This window comes from Takifugu rubripes, chromosome 10 (assembly GCF_901000725.2).
Source record: "Takifugu rubripes chromosome 10, fTakRub1.2, whole genome shotgun sequence".
NCBI lineage: Eukaryota > Metazoa > Chordata > Actinopteri > Tetraodontiformes > Tetraodontidae > Takifugu > Takifugu rubripes.
The window spans coordinates 11,190,786-11,210,116 of record NC_042294.1 but is presented as its reverse complement, the minus strand read 5'-3'; the positions used below and the strand labels follow the sequence as shown (position 1 = coordinate 11,210,116).

Sequence of the window (19,331 nt, the reverse complement as noted above, 5' to 3'; positions counted from 1 at the left end):
ATACTTGAGGCTCGTTAATTCAGAATTAAAACTTTGCTCCTCCAATCTGAACTATATTTATGCTTTAAATTTGGCAGTCGTGTGAGGTTTCCACTGCAAAGTACTGAGTTATTAAATATTAAAGTATTTATTGTCCTTAAGAACTCTGCCTTCCACTTTCATGACATGAGAAGCTGTTGACAAACGCACGTCAGATTTCTTCTGAACGTATTTTATTAGATGATTTATTAGATGCAGCTACAGAATCAGCTTCTGCATGTTTGGAGCATCATCATGAGAGTCCAAAGAGCCTCCTCTGATCTCCTTCACCTGATCTAAGAAGAGATGACGGAGCTGAAAAGGTTCTGGTCTGACCGGCTGAGAGGAGTCGAGGAAGGAGCTCTGCTCTTTACTCCTTCCTCTTTGGGATAAAAAACAAAAGAACAATCCATGAACTGTGTGGTTGCGACTGGAGTTGCTGTAGCGATATTTGACGGTTGTCCTCAGTCGTCGTCCACCGTTGGAGTGATGGTCACACCCCTCCTGATCTGCCCCCATCCAATCAGACTGACAATGAAGAAAAGGAGACACAACAAGCACAGTTATTCCATAAACTGGAAACCCAAAGTCTTTTAAACACAGAAATGTAGCATTTACTTAGAATGAACAAGAGTATCACCCCCAACAGATCAGGACGAATAAAAAAAACAAGATTACAACATATCAGTAATTCTTACCGCCAATGTTTCTCTACACGCCGACTCAGGGCGATCTTCTCGCCCACCTCTGTGCACACTGGGTTAGTGAGGACAATCTTTGCCAAATCAGCCTTGACGGCACTGACGCGGCCGCCTGTCGACAGGGAGCCGATGTTAACCATCAGCACCTCGTTCTTGGATAACTTCTGGACCTGCAGGGACACAAAAATACTCAGTAAATATGTTTCAGTTCATTTCAGCACTGTAATGGCAATATTGGAATAACCATTCCTTAAATCCACCCCAGCAGGCCTCACCTTGGCAGCCTTCTTGTCCCCCTCTGTACGGACTCCCAGCAGCCTCCTGAGCAGGAAGTAGGAAATCTCCAGCTCGGTGAAGATCTCAGGTAGTGCACCAACAGCACCAAGCACCTGGCCGACCATACGGTCAGCTCGGCAGAGCGTTGGGTCGATTTTAGTGCCCACACCTACACAAATCAGAGCAGTATTATCTACCACATATAGAGAACGTAAGGCAGTAGGGATTCTTTGTCAGGACATAAAAGGACCACGTCTCACCAATAAGGCCTCCTGGTGCAGCGTACTGCAGGTCATTGTGCTCTGCGAACAACGAAACTATCTTGGAGAAAATGGGTTTGCACATAAGCTTTCCTTCGTGGTCCTTGGAGACGATACCTGGCCGCACCTCAATCTCTTGACCCACCTGAAGTCAGAGGGGATTTAAAGTGACCGGGGCAACGCTAGTATTTACAAAACACAGCAGCATCTCTGAGAAACCTAATGAAATTGGAATCTTTCGTGTACAGGCTAAAGCAGAGTTGAATCTGACCTTGAGGACACCCTTCAGGATACTTCCTCCCGCCACGCCACCTTTCAAGTCATCGACCTCACACCCCGGTTTATTCACATCAAAAGATCTGATAACTGAACGAGAAAACGTGTTCATGTTTCAGCGCCACGATGTCACAAAGCAGAAATTAAAGAAAGAACCAACATTTAAAATGAAAGGAAGGACGATTTGAGGATTTACCAATGAGTCGGGGCTCAGATGTAAAGTCTCTCAGGGGCACTGGGATCTTTTTGACGATGTACTCACAAACCACCTCGATGTTGTACTTGAGCTGCGCCGATATGGGAATGATGGGAGCGCCTTCAGCAACTGTGCCTGCAGGAGAGACGTCAGGAAAACCAGGTTGATAATGTCTAGCAGCATTTTCACCAGAGGAAATCAGCCCAAACTCTGGTAATAACAAGTGATTTTTAAAATGGTTGTATTTTAGCTTCACGTGAATTTGTAATTTGGGTCAAAAATGGCACACGTGCTAATGCTAAACAAGTTTTTAATCTGATGGCGACTCTTTTAATGAAAGGACGTGAGCATTGAAGCAATTTTGCATAGTCATCATTTTGTGAAGTAGAATACCGGTATATAAAAGCTCACCCTGTACGAAGGCAAGGATCTGCTCATACTGTTCTTTGGCCTGACTCTCCTTCACAAGGTCGATCTTATTCTGCAGGATGAGGATGTGCTTCAGTTTCATGATCTCTATGGCAGCCAGATGCTCGGATGTCTGAGGCTGAGGACATGGTTCGTTGCCCGCTGAAGGGAAGAGAACAAAATAATTAGAAAGTGATGAGTAGAGGGCATCCTGCTGGTTTGACTTAGGAAACCAGACATGTACCAATAAGCAGGAGGGCTGCATCCATGACGGCGGCTCCGTTCAACATGGTCGCCATCAAAATGTCGTGACCGGGACAGTCAACAAAAGACACGTGTCTAAGAGAAAGAAAAAGGTGTGTTAAATAGCAAACACCTCATCCTAGGACACGTGGAGCGTACGTTTTTGCATCTGCAGTCTCACCTGACCAGTTTAAAGCTGCCCTTGGTACCAGGGATGTCTGAGGGAAACTCATCAGGAGTGCTGCTGCCACACGACCTGTAGCACTCTGGTCTAGGACAGCTGGGATCGTCCAACTTATATACCTATAGTGGTGAATAAAAATTAAAACACAACTTTGATTTAATGCTTCTGCAAGCTTACTGCGTGAGGACATAGTAAAAAGGTTCACTAGACCCCTGACCTTAGCATTTGCATATCCTAGTTTGATGGTAATGTTTCTTTCCAGCTCATTTTTGAACCTGACAGTGTGGACACCAGAAATGGCTTTCACCACTGTGGACTTTCCGTGGGCCACATGACCAATAGTGCCTGGATGAGAAGAAATCCAAAACAACCATTTCCTCATTCGTGTTCAAACATCAAGAATCTAATCAGATTGTGCTTTAATTCCATACCAATGTTGATGGTGGCCTGTCTGCTAATGATCTCCGGTGAGAGAGGTGTCAAGGAAGTCACATCCTGCACAGGGAATAGATCAATTAACACACTAAAAATAAACAGCCTTTCACCTTAAACACGGCAGCATATCCCTACTTTAATTGTTAAAGTGGAAAACAAACAAAATTGAAGCAGCCCAAAGCAGAACCACGACAAACTCAGGGTCAGAGTTCTCTGCAAACATGTCAAATGGAAAACAAGCAGTGACATACATATTCATTGTTGCTCCTCTGCTCGCGTTCAAACAATGCACCAGAGCACCACGTTATATCAAGTCGAGTGATAAAACAATCACATTAGAATCAACGGATACATTTTTAGCAAAAAGATTATTTTCTAAAGCGTATTTGTGAACTCGTGACAATGATTAAATCTACCCATTTTAACGTCAAGTCTCGATGCCAGCATTTTGCCCAAATATGTCTATTGAAATATTAATTCAGAAAAAAAAAAAAAGACAAAAAAAAAAAGACGTGGTTTTACTCTGATTTCTCTCCAAACGTGTAAGTTTAAAATCCAAAATGCTGTTGGAATTGACTCACATAGGTTTTTTAAGCACACGCATCGCTGGGCCTGCCGCCGTATGCCGGGAGGTGGCACAGCGAAACCGGCGGCCAGCACTGCGTTTAATCAATCATTTGATTCTTTTGGCGGATCTGTGCAGAGATGCGACGGGGAAAGTGTCGGAAAATAAATTGTGCCACGACATACCAGAGAGTTGAGGTCTTGTTTAGACAAATGAGGCTGCCCAAGCGTTGTACCAGACTCGTCGCCCGCCATCTTGATTGGAAAAGGAATGGTTAAGTAGGGCGAAGCGAATGCCTGATTAGTAACACTCTTCTTTCCCGCAGGTTTTCGTTATTGTCTCTATAAATTTTTTGGTATTAGGTAGTTTGGAGGGGAAAAATCATATACGGATGTTACACCTGTTATGTACGTACTTGTTGCCGAACAAAGGCGGTTTTTTTTTAACCCTCCTGATGGGAACTTGTCATTCATTTGTGCCGACCAATGGGGTCCTTTCACAGCAGCTGATGCAATTTTACTATATTCTAAAGAACCATTGACATAATCAACACAAAATGCTTTATTTTGTCCATGGATATTACGTGTTTATTATTCAAATGCGGCAAATATTTTAATAACACGTTTCCACCGCGAAAAAACTATAAATAAGTTTCCTTAAACAAACAGATTCCGGCGCGGATAAAAATACGTCATTGGCGTCGTTTGTAGTTCCATGCTGAGGACACACGTTCTGATAGTTTTCACTGCACACCTAGCGAGAAGTCTGAAAACCCAATTAACAAAATATGTATGCGCCCATATGTCCAGTCCTTTATGAGAATCTACTCCAGATAATGCAAAACACTGGTTCACACAGAAATATGATCAGACAGCAGGATGAAAGATTCTGAAAGCTTTGGACACTTATTCTTTACAGGTTCAAAGGACTTTGACTATAAAATCATCCATAATGTTACCCAACCTTGTATTACTTCTGCCTTTGCCATACTACTGGTAACCCTAGACAGTGTTGGCTCTCCACAGTGTTTGTTACTTCAGTGTTTATCAGTGTAGTGCCCCATCTGGAGAGGAGCAAGACCTACACACAAACACAAATATACCGTCATAAAGTTTAACAACCCTCATAAAAGGGGAAGACTTTTAGATCTCTCTCTATCTCTTAATTGATTATCTTATCGGAATAATAATCCATCATCTGCTGCCTCAATCAGCAATCCTTTCACTGAGGCTCTCTTAACATGAATATATAATATATATTCTCTCTATATATATACTCTATGGGGCCGCTGCAATATAGCAGCACCATGCACTCTCCTCCACTGCACCACCATCACCCCGCACAAGACACTTTTCACTTCCTTATACTGGATTTTAAATATTGTTATTGCTTATTGTATTGTAAATGTGCTTGTTTTTTTTATATCTCCTTATCTTTATCATTATTTTACTGTATTTTACTGTATTATTGTTATTTTGTCTGCACTGCACGCAACAAACACCAAGTCAAATTCCTTGTATGTGTAAAAACGTACTTGGCATTAAAGTTCTTCCTCACTACTTAGTATCCAACATAACGTCACTGACAGTGACATTGTTATCAAGCCTGGCATCACGTTAAATTAATGCTTAAGAGATATAAACTGCCTAGTAGGATTTATGCATCGTGTTTGAACTAAAGCCGACTGGATGCATTATCATTTTGTCATATAATATATGGCAAGTGAATAACTGCAGACTTGACCGCTGACCTTCTCATAAATTGTTCTCGCACGTGTAGTGGAGTGATATCTCTGTTACAGATACGATCTTACGTGCTGCACGACGCCCTTCAGTTCCGCCCAAAAAGGAAATGACGCCATTTCAGAAAATGGCGTCTGCAGATACTGTATACCCCTCTGGTTTGATACCCCTTTAATTTAGAATGTGATAGGGCGGTCTTTGGGTTTGGCAGGTGAATGAGAACATGGCAGTGCACGGCTGCCCTCTGCATTCTTAATTTTTTGCATCGAACCCGTAACTTCATGTCCGAAGGAGCCAGAGCGTCCTGGTCGAAGAGGGGCTGTGGGGATTCGCACCGCCGAGGTGAGGCGGCTGGAATTTTAGCTGCTAGGCTAAAGCTGGTCGATAAGAAACAGACCCCCGAGCTCCACTCAGCTTTGATTGGAATCGTGACAGTTCATTTGCCTTAGCGAGAACGACCCGTAGAGCAAACACTGTCCTTCTTCGCATCCGTTTAATCGGCTACAAAGTCACAGGAGCTAAATTATTAGCTAACTGCCCCCGATCGTCAGTCGTGTGAGCGCTGCTATTAGTGAGTTCAGTCTTTGTTTTGGGACGTGATCGATGCATGTGCACTACTGGCACAAGTGTATTTAAGTACTTTGAAGAAAAGAACCTAATACACCACTCAATCCTCGGTAACCGTAACAGTGTCGGTGTCGTTGTAGTTGAAACCTCAGTAGTTTGAACGTTTAACTTCCCTTCAACGTTAGCGTTTCCCTCAGCATCCCCGTCCATCCCAACCTCAGATCCCTATCGTCGTTTTCCAAACCCAATCGAAGGTTAGGGTTAGTCCTGGTCAATCCTGTTTACTGTGGCACACATTAGTCTGAGCCTGTTGAAGTTTGTTGGCTGGACCTGAGGGACCAGCCGCTCTTCATCCAGTCTGGGTGACCCAACAGGACACTGAAAACGGACGAAACGAAGCACAACATACATCTTTTATCATGTTAAGCTCTCCTCTTTGAGTGGACGAAATGAATGTTTGATACTATATGTATATAATCCTGCATGGCTTCACGGAACATCTGTCAGCGTGTCATGCTTTGTGCTTCTCCACGTCATGACTCTTCTTTTGTCTTGTCTGATAGAGCCGGGGAAACACAAACACAGGAAATGCGAGCGGCCCCTTAGTGCTCAGCTGCCAAAGCCTGTGATTGTTCACCCAGGCTCCAAAAGGTAATTTATTGTCATCCCTATACACATAACGTTGAAAGCCTATATTTATCACTATCCCGAAGCTGCAGTGATCAAACCTCTTTTTCCTCCCCTCCCATTTTACTTGTGTCTCTTTTAGTCAGTAATCATGACACATTTAAGTTTGAGGGCCCCACAGTGTCCCTAAGTCTATTTTAACAGGCGATCACAAATGTTTCAGTTAATTTAATGCTCACATTTAATGCAGTGATTACAAGCTACCTGGTTAAAGAGGGGGAAAGTTGTCATGATCGTACCCAAACGAGAGCAAAACCAGGTTTTTTACTTTATATCTAAACTACTGGATGAATGGAAATGTGTGTGAGCGCACCTCAACTGTAACATGTATCTGTAAACTCTGTAAAGCTAATAACCAGTGCATTTATTCCTTTCAACTCTGTTTTCGAACCCATAGGATTTACAAGTGACTACAGATAATTATTATCTTTCAGAAGAGGCTCGTTTTGTGTAAAATAGGGAAAAGGTCTGTAATTATGAGGGTTTGATCTGCTGGACCTGTTTAGCCTTTACATGTAGGACACCTGAACGTCCCAACATCTTTGGCTACAGTTCAGAGATTTCACACAGATGTTTGCAGGCTTTCATGCTGTTAATGTGCTGGTTGTGTTGGCTTTGTCGTCCAGGTGATTGACGCTCAGAAAAGGGGCATTGTTAGCATCTGCCGGACACAAGGGGCACTGTCCTCTGATTGGCTCGGACAGCCCCTACTGACATGCCCGTGGCCAATCAGAGGTGAGTGTGCTGTGTGTGTAGGTGTAGGTTTGTGTGCTTGTTTTCATTTGTACTTAAAACCACTGTAAATTTGTGTGTCTTTGTCCTTTGTGCTATAAAGAAATAAATGACGTGTGTTTCTCTAAATATTTGTTCATGATGTCTGTGGGAGTGTTACTGTGCATCTGCAGTTGTGTGTTTTAATGATTTTTTCCATGTTTTCTGACCAACCTGACTTACAACGCTACAGTGAGTTCCCCCGTTTTTGTCAGTGCAGAAACATTCTTGTCTGACTCTGAAAGGACAGCGGCTTGTTAGGACGCAGCAGCTGAAGTGCTGAGCTTTTCACGCCGGCGTCCTATCGAATGCCCTTCCAGCCTCAGACTGTGTTTCCCGCAGAACGCACACACACTTTCTCCTCTGAGAGTCTGATTTAATGTACATATTAGTCAGCTGACTTCATTCATGTCCTGAGATATCAGTTCTGATCTCTCTCTCTCCTGCATGCTGAACTCATACCCCCCCCCCCCCCAGGTGTGTTATGTCGGGGGCAGACGTGGAGGTTTACCTGTCCCAGGTGCATGACGGAAGTGTGTCGTCCGGCTTCCGGGCTCTCTACGAGGAGCGTCTGCTGCTCGACGTCACACTGTTGATAGAGGAACACCACTTCCAGGTACATGTGCAGACGTGTGTGTGACTCACTGATGCAGGAGAGGAGCAGCAACCTGTCCGTCAGCAGTACTGAGCTGCACCGTTTTTGAGGTGTGTTCATCCTGTGGCAGGCCCACAAGGCGCTTCTGGCCACCCAGAGCGACTACTTCCGGGTCATGTTCACAGCAGACATGAGGGAGAGGGACCAGGACAAGATCCACATGAAGGGGCTGACGGCTGCTGGGTTCGGCCACATCCTCAGGTTCATGTACTACGGCTCGTTGGAGCTCAGCATGCCCACCGTCCAGGAGATTTTGCAGGTAACGCCGCACACCCCGGCGTGTCCACCTGCAGTCCTGCTGTGCTTTGTTTTCAGCCAGGACTCAAAGATAAACCCTTATCTGTGCCTTCATCCTGCTGTGCCCGTAGGCGGCCATGTATGTCCAGCTGAAGGAGGCGGTGGAGTTCTGCTGCTCCTTCCTGCTGACCAAGATCTGTCTGGAGAACTGTGCTGAGGTCATGCGCCTCCTGGAAGACTTCAGCGTGGGTGTGGAGGGTGTCCAGGAGCAGCTCGACAACTTCCTCCTCGACAACTTTGTTCCCCTCATGAGCAGACCTGACTTCCTGTCCTACCTGGGCCTTGAGAGACTGCAGGTTTCTGTTTGTATGCTGAGTTTTAGCCAGACACCCAGCACATTTCTGCAGGATTAATCGCACAGTCAATAAGTCATTTTCTATTTTTAAATACTGTTAAATGGCAAATATTGGTATCTTTTTTGGGACAATCAGTACATCTGATTTTTCCAGGCGTACCTGAGCAGCGATGCTCTGAGTCGCTTCCCAGAAATCGAGCTTTACGAAGCTGTCCAGACGTGGTTACGGCATGATCGACGGCGCTGGAGGCACACCGACACCATCGTGCAGTCCCTCCGTTTCTGCCTCATGACCCCCGCTAATATCTTCGAGAAGGTTGGGATTTACTCCTGTTTTAAGTCCTCCGAAGGTCGCAGTTTTCCTCCGAGTAACTTCCCCTGTCCTCCGCTTCACGTCCAGGTGAAGACATCAGAATTTTACCGTTACTCCAGGCAGCTGCGGCAGGAGGTGGATCAGACGCTCGCCTACTTCCATGACGTCAATCAGCAGCCTCTCGTGGAGTCGCGCTCCAATCGTATCCGCTCGGTTCGCCCGCAGACGGCCGTTTTCAGAGGGATGATAGGACACAGCATGGTCAACAGCAAGATCCTGCTGCTGCAGCGCCCAAAGGTGTCTGCCTGTTTATGAAGGAACAGAGATGTCCAGGACACTACTGTCACATGACTTCAACTCCCTCGGGTGTCATCTCTTGCTCCTATATTTTCAGCAGTTTTGAGTTTGTCGCCTGTGCTCTGATCCCTCAGGTGTGGTGGGAGCTGGAGGGTCCGCAGGTGCCGCTGCGACCCGACTGCCTGGCCATCGTCAACAACTTTGCCTTTCTGTTGGGCGGGGAGGAGCTGGGGCCCGACGGCGAGTTCCACGCCTCCTCCAAAGTGTACCGATACGACCCCAGACAAAACTCATGGCTGCGAATGGCCGACATGTCCGTGCCGAGGTTAGAGGAAGCCGTCTTACATCGACACCTTGCTTTGTCGTACAAATCAACATTGATACGATTACCGGTAAACTTCACTGACTGCATAGACTCCTCAAAACGAGGAAACTCCAGCATGTTCACACGCCTCCAAAGACAATCTACATAGATGACTTGTGTTAATGGAGATATCCTGATGTCTCCTTACTGTTGTCATGTGGAGATCTGGGGCCTCGTCTACAAAGACAAGGCTCACAATTTATTGTGATTGTCTTTCTAGGTCAGAGTTCGCTGTGGGCGTTATCGGCAAGTTTATTTATGCTGTGGCGGGCCGCACCCGGGACGAGACCTTCTACTCTACAGAACGCTACGACATCACAGAGGATCGCTGGGAGTTCGTGGACCCGTACCCCGTGAACAAGTACGGCCACGAGGGAACCGTCCTGGATGGGAAACTGTACATCACCGGCGGCATCACCTCATCTTCCACTTCCAAGCAAGTGTGTGTGTTCGATCCCGGGCGAGAGGCAGGGGGCGGGGGGTGCGGCGGGGGCTCGGGCAGCACAGATACACACAGGACGCGCAGCAGTCGGGGGACTTTGGTACCGGGCACCCACGCCAGCTGCTGGGAGAACAAATCCAAAATGAACTATGCCCGCTGCTTCCACAAGATGATCGCTCACAACGGGAAGCTGTACGTGTTTGGAGGCGTGTGCGTGATCCTCCGTGCTTCCTTCGAGTCGCAGGGCTGCCCGTCCACCGAAGTGTACAACCCAGACACGGACGAGTGGACGATCCTCGCCTCCATGCCCATCGGGCGCAGCGGCCACGGGGTGGCTGTGTCCGACAGGCAGATCATGGTGCTGGGTGGCCTTTGCTACAACGGACACTACAGTGACTCCATCCTCACCTTTGACCCCGACGAAAACAAATGGAAAGAGGACGAGTACCCCAGAATGCCTTGCAAACTGGACGGCCTGCAGGTGTGCAGCCTGCACTTCCCAGAGTACGTCCTGGAGCACGTTAGACGCTGCAGCTGAGGTCTGCTTCCTTTTTGTAGAACTGGGAACTGACTGTTGGAGAGAAGCTGTGTTTCCTGGTGGGAGACTCTGCCGGAGCTGCAGGGGTTTAAACCACAGACCAGCATTTAGCCCAGGTCCCGACCACGAGGCCGGATCACAGACCCGCTGCTGTTATTAAACTGGCGGTGTTTAGGTGGCGTGACCTCAGTGGTGAACGTTTTCAGAATTGGCTTTCTCCAAAAAAAAACGCCCGCGAGGTGGGAGAGTTCAATTCTGTTGGTTTCTGACTGGACTGTGGTTGGTTTCCTGTCCTCAAGTCAACCTGCTCTGTTTGTGATTTCCAGTCGGGCTCGTTTCCGAAACGCACTGGAAGCTTCGGATCCACGCAGCCACAGGTGAATCTGAGAGTGTCCGTCGATCGAACCTGCTGCAGTCATGGAATTCAGAATTTTCACACACTTTTAAAACATTTGATCTTATTTGAGGGGGGTTGTTATTTCATTCTGACGTGTGATAAACGGCGGCTGAACGGGGACAAAACAATCTGTGAAGCAGAAACGGCACATAACGGGTAGTCCGTCGTTACCGCCTCATTCGAGGAACTTTTCTCTGAACAGTCAACAGTGTCGACCTTTACTTTCTGAAGCTCAGCGTGAGGTGACCTAGTTGAAAGGTCCAGGTGTTTGTAGCTAAGCAACAGTCCTCCTCCCTCACTGGAGGAACAACCTTCAGGCTCCTCTGCTCTTTTTAACGTCATTTTCACGGTTGGATCATTCAGAAGCGCCGTGTAGAAGAGTTGTCAAACAGAAAACAGTGAATTGATTCAGAGCCCTCAGCCATAATATGCATTCTTTATATGCTTTAGCTACAATTCTGACATTTTCTGGACCTAATAACACTAATCGTTAATACAGTAAAGGGTTGCAAATGGGGGCAGGCGCAGAGCCAAGTGAGTCAAGGACACACGCATATTTTTGTCAACATTGCTCACTGATTTGTTTGGATCACGTTTATCTGCTTGTTCCCGACAGTGTTTGTCGATCGGACTCGCAGCAAACACGTTAAGTAGAACAGGTCTGGTTAAACACGAGCGTGAGTGAGTCTCCAGGATGCGCCTGCACAGATCCAGCAGTCCGAGCCCGTTACACAGCGCTGTCAGATTCTTCTTGCTTCCAGTGCGTTCTCCTTTTTAAACATTCTCCATCAAACACTCGCGTCGCGTCACCGCCTTCGTTCCTCTGCTCCCCGTGTGTCTGAGAAGATGCAACATGCTGCACGAGGCATCTTTCTCATGCTGTGATGGTGTCATCTGCTGGCTGAAGGACGTTTGAGAGCTTTATTTATACTCTGCAACATTCCCTGCACTTTATTGGTTCTGACCGTCGTGGGTGTGATGGCTGACCTTCCCGACCGCTGTTGTTCGTCACATCACCATGAACTAGTGTCTGGATTTAACTTCAGCAGTGTTTCCTGTCGGTGAAGAGAGGCTCCAGTCAGTGATCTGAGCCTCAAACATGTGGAGAAGAAATCCACGCGTAGCCTAAAAACGTTCCCTCACTGACAGGGAAAATTCATTTGGGATTCATTTTTTACTTCATTGTATTTATTATATGGAGAATTTAAAAATATTTTGAACATCTGCATGAAACTGACGGCTCAAAAGTTAACTTCAGACACTGAAACATGACCTGATTGTGCCGTTTCACCTCTTCCCACATTCTTTTTTTTGTTTTTTGCTCATGAGCCGACTGTGAAAAGGGCTAGAGGACACACACTGATGCAGTTCTGTAGGTCAGCTGTGCATTTAACTTATTTATTTTCTAAAGTAATGCTTTCACTGAGCTATGCAGTAAGAGAGTTTGTTTTATTTATTGTTCAGAAGGTCATTATTTTTTACGTCTACGTCAGCAACACTGTCGGGTTTTTCTCCACCCGTGAACTGATTCGGTTACTGACAACGTGATGACGTTCAGTTAAAGACGGTTCAACTGTTCCCATTTTGAGTGTATGCAAATAATCTTTTGCCAGATGTTTCATTTGCAGATTCTTCTGTTTCTTCGTGGTTGTTTGTGAGCTCCGAGCTGCAGCTTTAGAGTTCTGTTTGTCTCTGCTGGAGGGAAATGTTTCATTGCAGCAGCACAAATATGAAAGCAGAACTGAGGAATTCCATCCAAGATCTTCAGTAATAACCATCAAAACCGAACAAATAGGGTTGATTTGATTTGATTAGGTGCCGGATCTACCATGCAGAGGTCACGCTGTAGCTCCGTGTTTAGTGACGATCTGTATTTACAAAAATGATTTCAAATATTTGAAACTTTTCTGAAAAATATTGTTTCTTTATTTTTGCACTTTTATCCCTGCATTTGACTATAAACCGTCAGGAAAAACGACTACTCCACGTTGCATTTTACTGTCCTCTGCAGCAGTCATCGCATCTCTTACTCTTCTCATGTTGCTGTGTGAAAAACAAGTGTAAGCGATCATGTACTTCTGTCCTGATTTAGACACATCCATAGTGCAGCATTTAGCCACCAGTCTCCAGTCTGTCGGTAGGAAAACAGAGGATTTCAAATAAAATTAAAAAAAACATTAAACCTTGCTACAACGACTGTAACCAAACAAGTGGAAAATCAGATTAATATATCTTATAATCTGAGTAGAAACCCTTTGGAAGTGATTTATATCTTCTTTCCAGAAATAAATGTTCATATTGGTCAACTTTCAGATGGCTGTGTCGTTGTGTGTGTTTGTGTTTCACCTGTATAAAATGATGATAATGGGTCAAGAAACAGTTGATTCAATTTTGGTGATTTTCCACAGGCCAAGAATCTTTGATCATAAAGCATCGTACTCGTTGCTTGTAATCACACTGCCTATTTATTTTTATACCGTCTAATTGTTCAAGTTATTCAACCTCCATTAAATGGAGACAGCTCAGGTCGTGCAGGGCCTCCTTGGAGGAGGTCTGCGCTCTCCAAATGTCTTTTCCGAGATATTATTGCGATTTAAAGTTAAAACCGTCAGTCCGACGCTCATGCGCGCTTGTGTTCACTCCGGCTTGCCGTAGAAAATCGAAGGGTTTTGGACGAAAATGTCCCGTATGAAACTGGTAAATATTACTCATTTAATGTGTTACAGCGCAGATATTGTGCGGCTTGAGCAGCGTGGGGATAAGTGAGCAGATAATATTTTTAGATTTTCAGTGAAATGAGCCAACAAAAGGGTGGTCAAACGTTAAACTTGGCGACAGCCCTGTTAGCGTAATGCTTAAAGGTCGGTTTAATTGGATAATGTTGCTCCGGTCTCCTCATTCGAGTGTGAGAAGTTGTGTTTGCATGTTATTCAATGCAGATGGTTTGAAATAGTTTTAAATGAGAGAAATGGCCCATTTAGCGCCTAAAGACTTAGCGTCGTCATCGCCTGTGTTCTGCGGATGTGCCGCTAGGTGTCGCTGTGTGCCGCTGTTCCTGCGGGGAGGATTCTGGCTGCCAGCGAGGAGAAGAAGAATCCGCAGCCGCTCCTGAGCCTCGACGAGGTGGGTTAATATCTAACTAACCTGGGTCAAACCTCGAGGAGAATATGAAACTGAAAATCCACGTTGACACCCAATATTTTAATACATGACAGTTTCCACTGAGTTGATTGTTTTGTCCTTTTCTGCCCACACAGAAATCAGCGTATTGATCTGCCATTCCATGTCAAGTTTTTTGTTAGATGTTAGTCAGCGACATACAGAGGGGTTGTTGCATCCTTTGTTTTTAACTTGATAGTTTGGTCTCATCTGTGGTCGACCTTGACAGATGATGGGCGGATGCGACAATGACAGGTGTTGAGGAGCGTCTGCGTCTGTCTGATTCAGCCAGAGCAAAGAGGCTGGTACCACATCTGATGGCAGACAGGACAAATAGTGAGGGTGTTTGGGTCGTGACGATCGAGGCAGCCCTGCATCGGCACAGGCTTCTAACAATCTCGTTTCTGGGTTTTTACGGTTCAGCTGAACTGCTGCTGTTCTTCCTCCCTGTGGTTCTGAAACTAGGAGGTGAGGCAGGTCACCACGGTGCTCAGGTACAGACAGTGACAGGGTGGTGTTGAGGAGGAGAGGGTGGACTTTGGTGTCAGCGTTACCTGGTGTGCTCTAAATGTCTAAAGTCCACATTGAGTTTACGTTCCGTTTGTTTGATTTTGCTGTTGAGGTCCAGTTCTGTTGGTGTTTGGTGCTCACCGTCGTGGTACTGTCACCACACAAACCTGGACCAGTTTGACCCAGAGACTATAGAAGATTCCTCAGGTTATTAGTGGTGTCAGTGCTGGTTTGACTCTTAAAAACCCTGATTGTCATCCTTTTTTCACCCCCCCCCAGCTGCCGTCATTATACACACGACCAGAACCTGAACTACAGCACGTCGAACCGGAAGTGGGTTCTTTGGAGCAGAGCGTTGCGTCACTCAGGAAATGGGCAGAACCATACACGAATCAGTGCCAGGTATCACGGGTCCTGGGTCGGGTGTAACTGCAGATTCACACCTAAGAGAAACAGAAATGGTTATTTTATTCCTTAAAACTGGTGTCGTGGATATTTTCATCTGTGACATAAAACACGTCCAAATATCTGAGTTTTGAACATTTAAAATATTTATATTTTAGAAAGGAGAGGAAGGGAAATTTAATTAAACTGTTATTATGGAAATGATTCGCCCTTGAATTCATTCAGTAAAGATCTTTGGGGACGATCTTAAAAGTCCAGATATTTCTGTGACTAAAATAAAGGAAATCAAAGAATATAAAGACATTTCTATTAATGTTTTATTTTGTGTGAATATATTTGTGTTTTGCAGCAAACATGCCGGATGGTGATGGAGAAACTTGAGGTGCGTGATATAAAATTAAGACTAATGACTCAGCAGAACTTGAACGTAATTAAATCCAGAATGTGGGCGAGAACTTGAATCTTCCGAACGCATCGATGACACAACATAAACCAAAATAGACACTGGAACTGCAGCCTATTGTTTATGCTGCCAGTAACATTCCAGCACCAGTTATGCAAAGAGAATAATTGTGAAATCCTAAGTTGTTTTGTTATGTTCTTAAAGAGACTCGTTGTTCTCTTTATCTGTGGATGATCTTTGGACTGCAGGAGGGTTACAGGACCGTGGAGCCCACAATCAACACCTCTGTAGCAAGAGTCTCAGGTGAACGCTCCCTCCTCTTGTGCCTTTGGTTTATGACTCTCACATGAAGTGAGCAGAACATAAAGATCTCCATAAACCAGGGATCTGTCAGGTCTTTCTCATGTTAAGTGTTGTGTGGAGAACTTGAGGTTTTTGAAATCAACTTTCTGTTCTGCAGCTTATTTATTAAAGTGCTTCTTTCTCCCATAGCGTGAGATGACTATCAGCAAAGTTAGACTGAAAACAGGAACTGAACCTAAAAGAAACCTAGAATCGAAACCTAGAAGCTCATCAAACTGAGCAGCGACTCACAGATCAGGAGCAGCTGATCCGGCCTCTCCTGATCAGATTGTGACTCTTCAAACCGCCACTGTTCAACCACCTTCTCTCATTCTCTGCATCTTTTCCACCTGCTTCCTTTATTCCAGACGTGTACCAGTTGCTGAGCGACCCTCCTCCTAACCTCTACCCCAGTGTGGCGGCGGTGGGCTTCTCAGGGCTCCTGGGACTGTACCTGGCCAAAGGTAACCTCACCCAGTCCACCCCAGCTGATAGCAGCAGTGTAATAAGAGGGCAACATGGGATTTACAGGGTGGGTTATCCTCTGAGTGGGATTATTCCCGGTGTCCCGCCTCCTCTGTTTGGGACTATTTCCCCCATTTTCCTCGTAGCAGGTCGAGCAGCTAAAATCCTGCAGTGATGCGCACGGATGCATGAGCGTAGGTTTAACGCAGGGGCGGAAAACAGCAGATTTTGGAGTTCCTCTCCTTTTTCGGTCTTCCAGTTCTCAGATGAAACCGATCTGGCTGTGTTACAGTGATGTAACAACATAATTTATTCGTTTGTTCTTGTGGGAGCAGATTTATTCCTGCTTCTGTTCCAGCTCATGCAGCTCATTCACTGTAAGATACAGAAGAATTATGCTGCCTTCAGCTTCCTCCCTATGACTCTCACTGCTGAGTTGAGTCTTCTGTTATCACAGATATGACTGAACGACTTGACCTTTGACCCAAACTCCAGGCGTCTGGGTCATGTCCAAGGTGAGCCCTTGAAACATTTCTGTCATTCTTTTCAGGATCCAGAGTGAAGAAGGTGCTGTTTCCCGCCGGTCTAATGGCCCTGAGCGTCTCCGTGTTTTACCCTCAACAAACCGCGTCCTTGCTGAAGGTGCGTTCATCCGCGCGCTCAGTGTTGACGCTCAGCACAATCAGTTGTGCGTCTGTCAGAATCGGACACACACTTTCCCCACTTTCCCCGCAGATAGCAATTAATGGCCCGTTGGAACTTTAATCAACGGTGTGATTACATGAACAGAGGGTTTTATTTACATAACCATTGTAACACGGTCACCTTCGTAAGCAGGTTCTTGTTTTTCTTGGCATCACTTATAAACGTGTGTGTTGTGTTTATTCGGTTTAGAGTCCTCATTAGATGCTTCCTGCTTTATACAGTTCTTTGGGGAGTACCGGCCTCAAGTCAAAACATTGATGCAGCTTTGCTGGACAAACAGTTCCCGATAAGACGGAAGTTTGCTCAGTGGGATATCGGCATGTTCATACCAGTCTGGATTTGTTTTAGAATAATAAAGCGGTGTAGTAAATCAAGTGTTATAGCCAGATATTTGTGAACTGTCCACGTTTCTCCAGCAGCGTGAACATTAAACATGAGACGTGAAGAACACTCCACTGTGTTGTGAGTTAGACAACAGCAACTAACTTCAACTCTCTGGATTCCTGTTGTCAACTCTCTGGATCCAGACCGGTGGCTGAGTTTTCCTCCTGGAATCGGTGAACTGGAAAGAGGAAAATCCCACCACATGATGGAAGTTTTTCCCAGCAGCTCTGATGTAAAGTCAGTTGTTAGACTTTGATCTGAGAGCCCTGTTCCTCGGAGATAAGCGCTGTCCGCTTCCTGCAGCGAGTGACTTATGGTGGTTCTCACCTCGGGGGTGTTTCGTTTGTTCATGTGCTCGACTGGTCCAATCTGGTTTGTCCAGTGTCCTCATTTAGGCCGTCCCGATCATCTCCGGGTGCTCTTCACCCTCTCTGAAGGGTCAGTTGGGGTTGGTCCTTGACCCTTGTCTTTATTTTGCTTCTGCCAGGTCAGCGGGGACACGGCGTTCACCTGGGCTCAGCAGGGTCGCGTCACCCTGGAGAGAGTTTGGAAAGAGCCGCCGTTCGGCAAAAAGAAGGCAAGCCTCCGCGTTTCGAGCGAATACTGGGAAATGGCGCGTTTTGATGAACAGCTTTGGGTTTGTGTCGCTTCCAGGTTGTTCCGCAGAGAGACGGGGCCGAGGGCAGCGACGGGAGCAGCTGAGGCGGCAGGTGACAGCTGCTGGGAAATCATCCCAGTTCACACAGGTGGAGCAATGAACTCCAGGTTCCTGTCCCACTGACCCCACACATTCTGGACGCCTCGTCCGTTTTCCTCAGCACCGACTCCTCCCCGTAGAGCCGGGGGGGCCGACCAGTCAGAGCCCAAGAGCCACATCAGACACGTGGGCACACGTGAACACCACCTCATCCCCTCCTCACACACACACACACACACACACAGACCTCTGCTCAGCCAGATTTATTGTAAATGTCACACACCAACATGATGATGACAGAATTTGACTTCTAAAGACCACGGGCCAGTCACAGTCCACACACAAAAACATAATAATTAAAATATCTTTTTTCCTCTTACTCTGCATGTTGCTTAGTGGGACTTCTGGCATTCCTTGCTTTGAACGATCCTCTCCAAATCTGGCTTGTATCCAGTTCTTTCACACGGGAGTCAGTCAGAACAGATCGATGCTTTGATTTCACGTGTTTCAGGATAGAAAACACAGACTCGAGACGTACGTTGACCCAAATATTGACAGTATCTTCACCGCAGCACGTTTGACATTGGGGAAAAGTGTGTCAATGGAAAACATTGGCACTTTTCCAGAACCCAGTGGCCCCTTCCCTTAAAGCAGGTTTCGGTTTGTCCTCCTCACAAAGATCGATAATCAGCTGCAGCCTCACCTGTGACCGGCGGGGCTTTAGAACAGCGCGGCTCCACATTAAATGGGTCAACGAGGAACGATCTGTGACCTCGGTTGTAGATCACAGAACCGAGTCACGAAGCTTTTTTTGAAGGCGAACTTGACACTCATTGTTTACTCTTAAAGATTTTGTCCCTACTGAGAAACTTTGCGGTATTTTCATCAAGTACCGTATTGAACTCAAGCGACGCGAACGCGCACATTAAAAAACACAAACCCAAACTTCGATATGAGCGTTAGAGCCGCGGGTCGGCCGGGCCCGATGTAGAGGCTCGTTTGTCGTGTGTTTACGTTCTGATCTGTGTTCTGTTCGATCTGCCGCCAGTACGTCTTCATGAGGAAATTCATTTGAAGCGAATTAAGGAGACGTGGAGCTGGTCGGACCCGAGCACGCCGCCACGGCCGATAGGATGATTGAATAAACCGATTTACGCCCGAAGACTCTTCGCCGTGTCCCGGCTGTTTAGATTCCACAACTGTGAAATGCTTTGTTATTTTTGAGTCATTTACAGATTGAATAAATGTGTCGTCATCTCTTTGCCGCAGTCAGTCTGTACACGAGGACGCCAACCTTTGTGTCCAACTTTATTGAGATTACACAAACACACAAA

At 46.1% G+C, this 19,331-nt stretch overlaps 3 protein-coding genes across 5 annotated transcripts; 2 read left to right on the top strand and 1 right to left on the bottom strand.

Annotated features, from left to right (window-relative positions):
- Window positions 1–203: 203 nt before the first annotated feature.
- Window positions 204–3,949, bottom strand: eif2s3 (eukaryotic translation initiation factor 2, subunit 3 gamma). The gene is made up of 12 exons (XM_003968184.3): window positions 3,748–3,949; window positions 2,994–3,057; window positions 2,780–2,907; window positions 2,560–2,681; window positions 2,380–2,474; window positions 2,139–2,297; window positions 1,728–1,862; window positions 1,527–1,621; window positions 1,256–1,400; window positions 995–1,164; window positions 717–889; window positions 204–546 (listed from the first exon to the last, which is right to left on the bottom strand). Exons 1-12 carry the CDS (start codon window positions 3,814–3,816, stop codon window positions 483–485), a joined length of 1,419 nt encoding a protein of 472 aa, XP_003968233.1. The 5' UTR covers window positions 3,817–3,949; the 3' UTR covers window positions 204–482.
- Window positions 3,950–5,421: 1,472 nt separating this feature from the next.
- On the top strand, window positions 5,422–13,239 carry klhl15 (kelch-like family member 15). 2 transcript variants are annotated; one of them, XM_011608146.2, is made up of 10 exons: window positions 5,422–5,646; window positions 6,435–6,522; window positions 7,185–7,293; window positions 7,807–7,945; window positions 8,055–8,243; window positions 8,353–8,577; window positions 8,731–8,892; window positions 8,977–9,186; window positions 9,321–9,511; window positions 9,771–10,530. In XM_011608146.2, exons 3-10 carry the CDS (start codon window positions 7,274–7,276, stop codon window positions 10,528–10,530), a joined length of 1,896 nt encoding a protein of 631 aa, XP_011606448.1. In that variant the 5' UTR covers window positions 5,422–5,646; window positions 6,435–6,522; window positions 7,185–7,273. The 2 variants fall into 2 exon arrangements, with proteins under 2 accessions (XP_011606448.1, XP_003968234.2); XM_003968185.3 differs by lacking the exon at window positions 7,185–7,293 and having other exon boundaries at window positions 9,771–13,239.
- Window positions 13,240–13,487: 248 nt separating this feature from the next.
- LOC101070361 (MICOS complex subunit MIC26-like) lies at window positions 13,488–19,256 on the top strand. 2 transcript variants are annotated; one of them, XM_003968194.3, is made up of 10 exons: window positions 13,488–13,624; window positions 13,961–14,050; window positions 14,876–14,998; window positions 15,351–15,383; window positions 15,653–15,707; window positions 16,115–16,210; window positions 16,762–16,853; window positions 17,788–17,877; window positions 17,955–18,010; window positions 19,046–19,256. In XM_003968194.3, the coding sequence occupies exons 1-9, from the start codon at window positions 13,607–13,609 to the stop codon at window positions 18,000–18,002; spliced, it is 645 nt and encodes a 214-aa protein (XP_003968243.2). In that variant the 5' UTR covers window positions 13,488–13,606; the 3' UTR covers window positions 18,003–18,010; window positions 19,046–19,256. The 2 variants fall into 2 exon arrangements, with proteins under 2 accessions (XP_003968243.2, XP_011606449.2); XM_011608147.2 differs by having other exon boundaries at window positions 17,955–18,046.
- Window positions 19,257–19,331: the final 75 nt, after the last annotated feature.

Bases quoted from the DNA above. Each gene is read 5' to 3' on its own strand.
- eif2s3 (XM_003968184.3), bottom strand. From the start codon at position 3,816: ATGGCGGGCGACGAGTCTGGTACAACGCTTGGGCAGCCTCATTTGTCT. The intron at 890-994 runs GTGAGGCCTGCT...GTGTCCCTGCAG, and splicing joins GGGACAAGAAGGCTGCCAAG to GTCCAGAAGTTATCCAAGAA. The intron at 547-716 runs GTAAGAATTACT...CTTCATTGTCAG, and splicing joins CGTGTAGAGAAACATTGGCG to TCTGATTGGATGGGGGCAGA.
- klhl15 (XM_003968185.3), top strand. From the start codon at position 5,520: ATGAGAACATGGCAGTGCACGGCTGCCCTCTGCATTCTTAATTTTTTG. The intron at 8,244-8,352 runs GTAACGCCGCAC...CTGTGCCCGTAG, and splicing joins CCGTCCAGGAGATTTTGCAG to GCGGCCATGTATGTCCAGCT. The intron at 9,512-9,770 runs GTTAGAGGAAGC...TTGTCTTTCTAG, and splicing joins GCCGACATGTCCGTGCCGAG to GTCAGAGTTCGCTGTGGGCG.
- LOC101070361 (XM_003968194.3), top strand. The intron at 14,051-14,875 runs GTGGGTTAATAT...ACCCCCCCCCAG, and splicing joins CGCTCCTGAGCCTCGACGAG to CTGCCGTCATTATACACACG. The intron at 17,878-17,954 runs GCAAGCCTCCGC...TGTCGCTTCCAG, and splicing joins CGCCGTTCGGCAAAAAGAAG to GTTGTTCCGCAGAGAGACGG.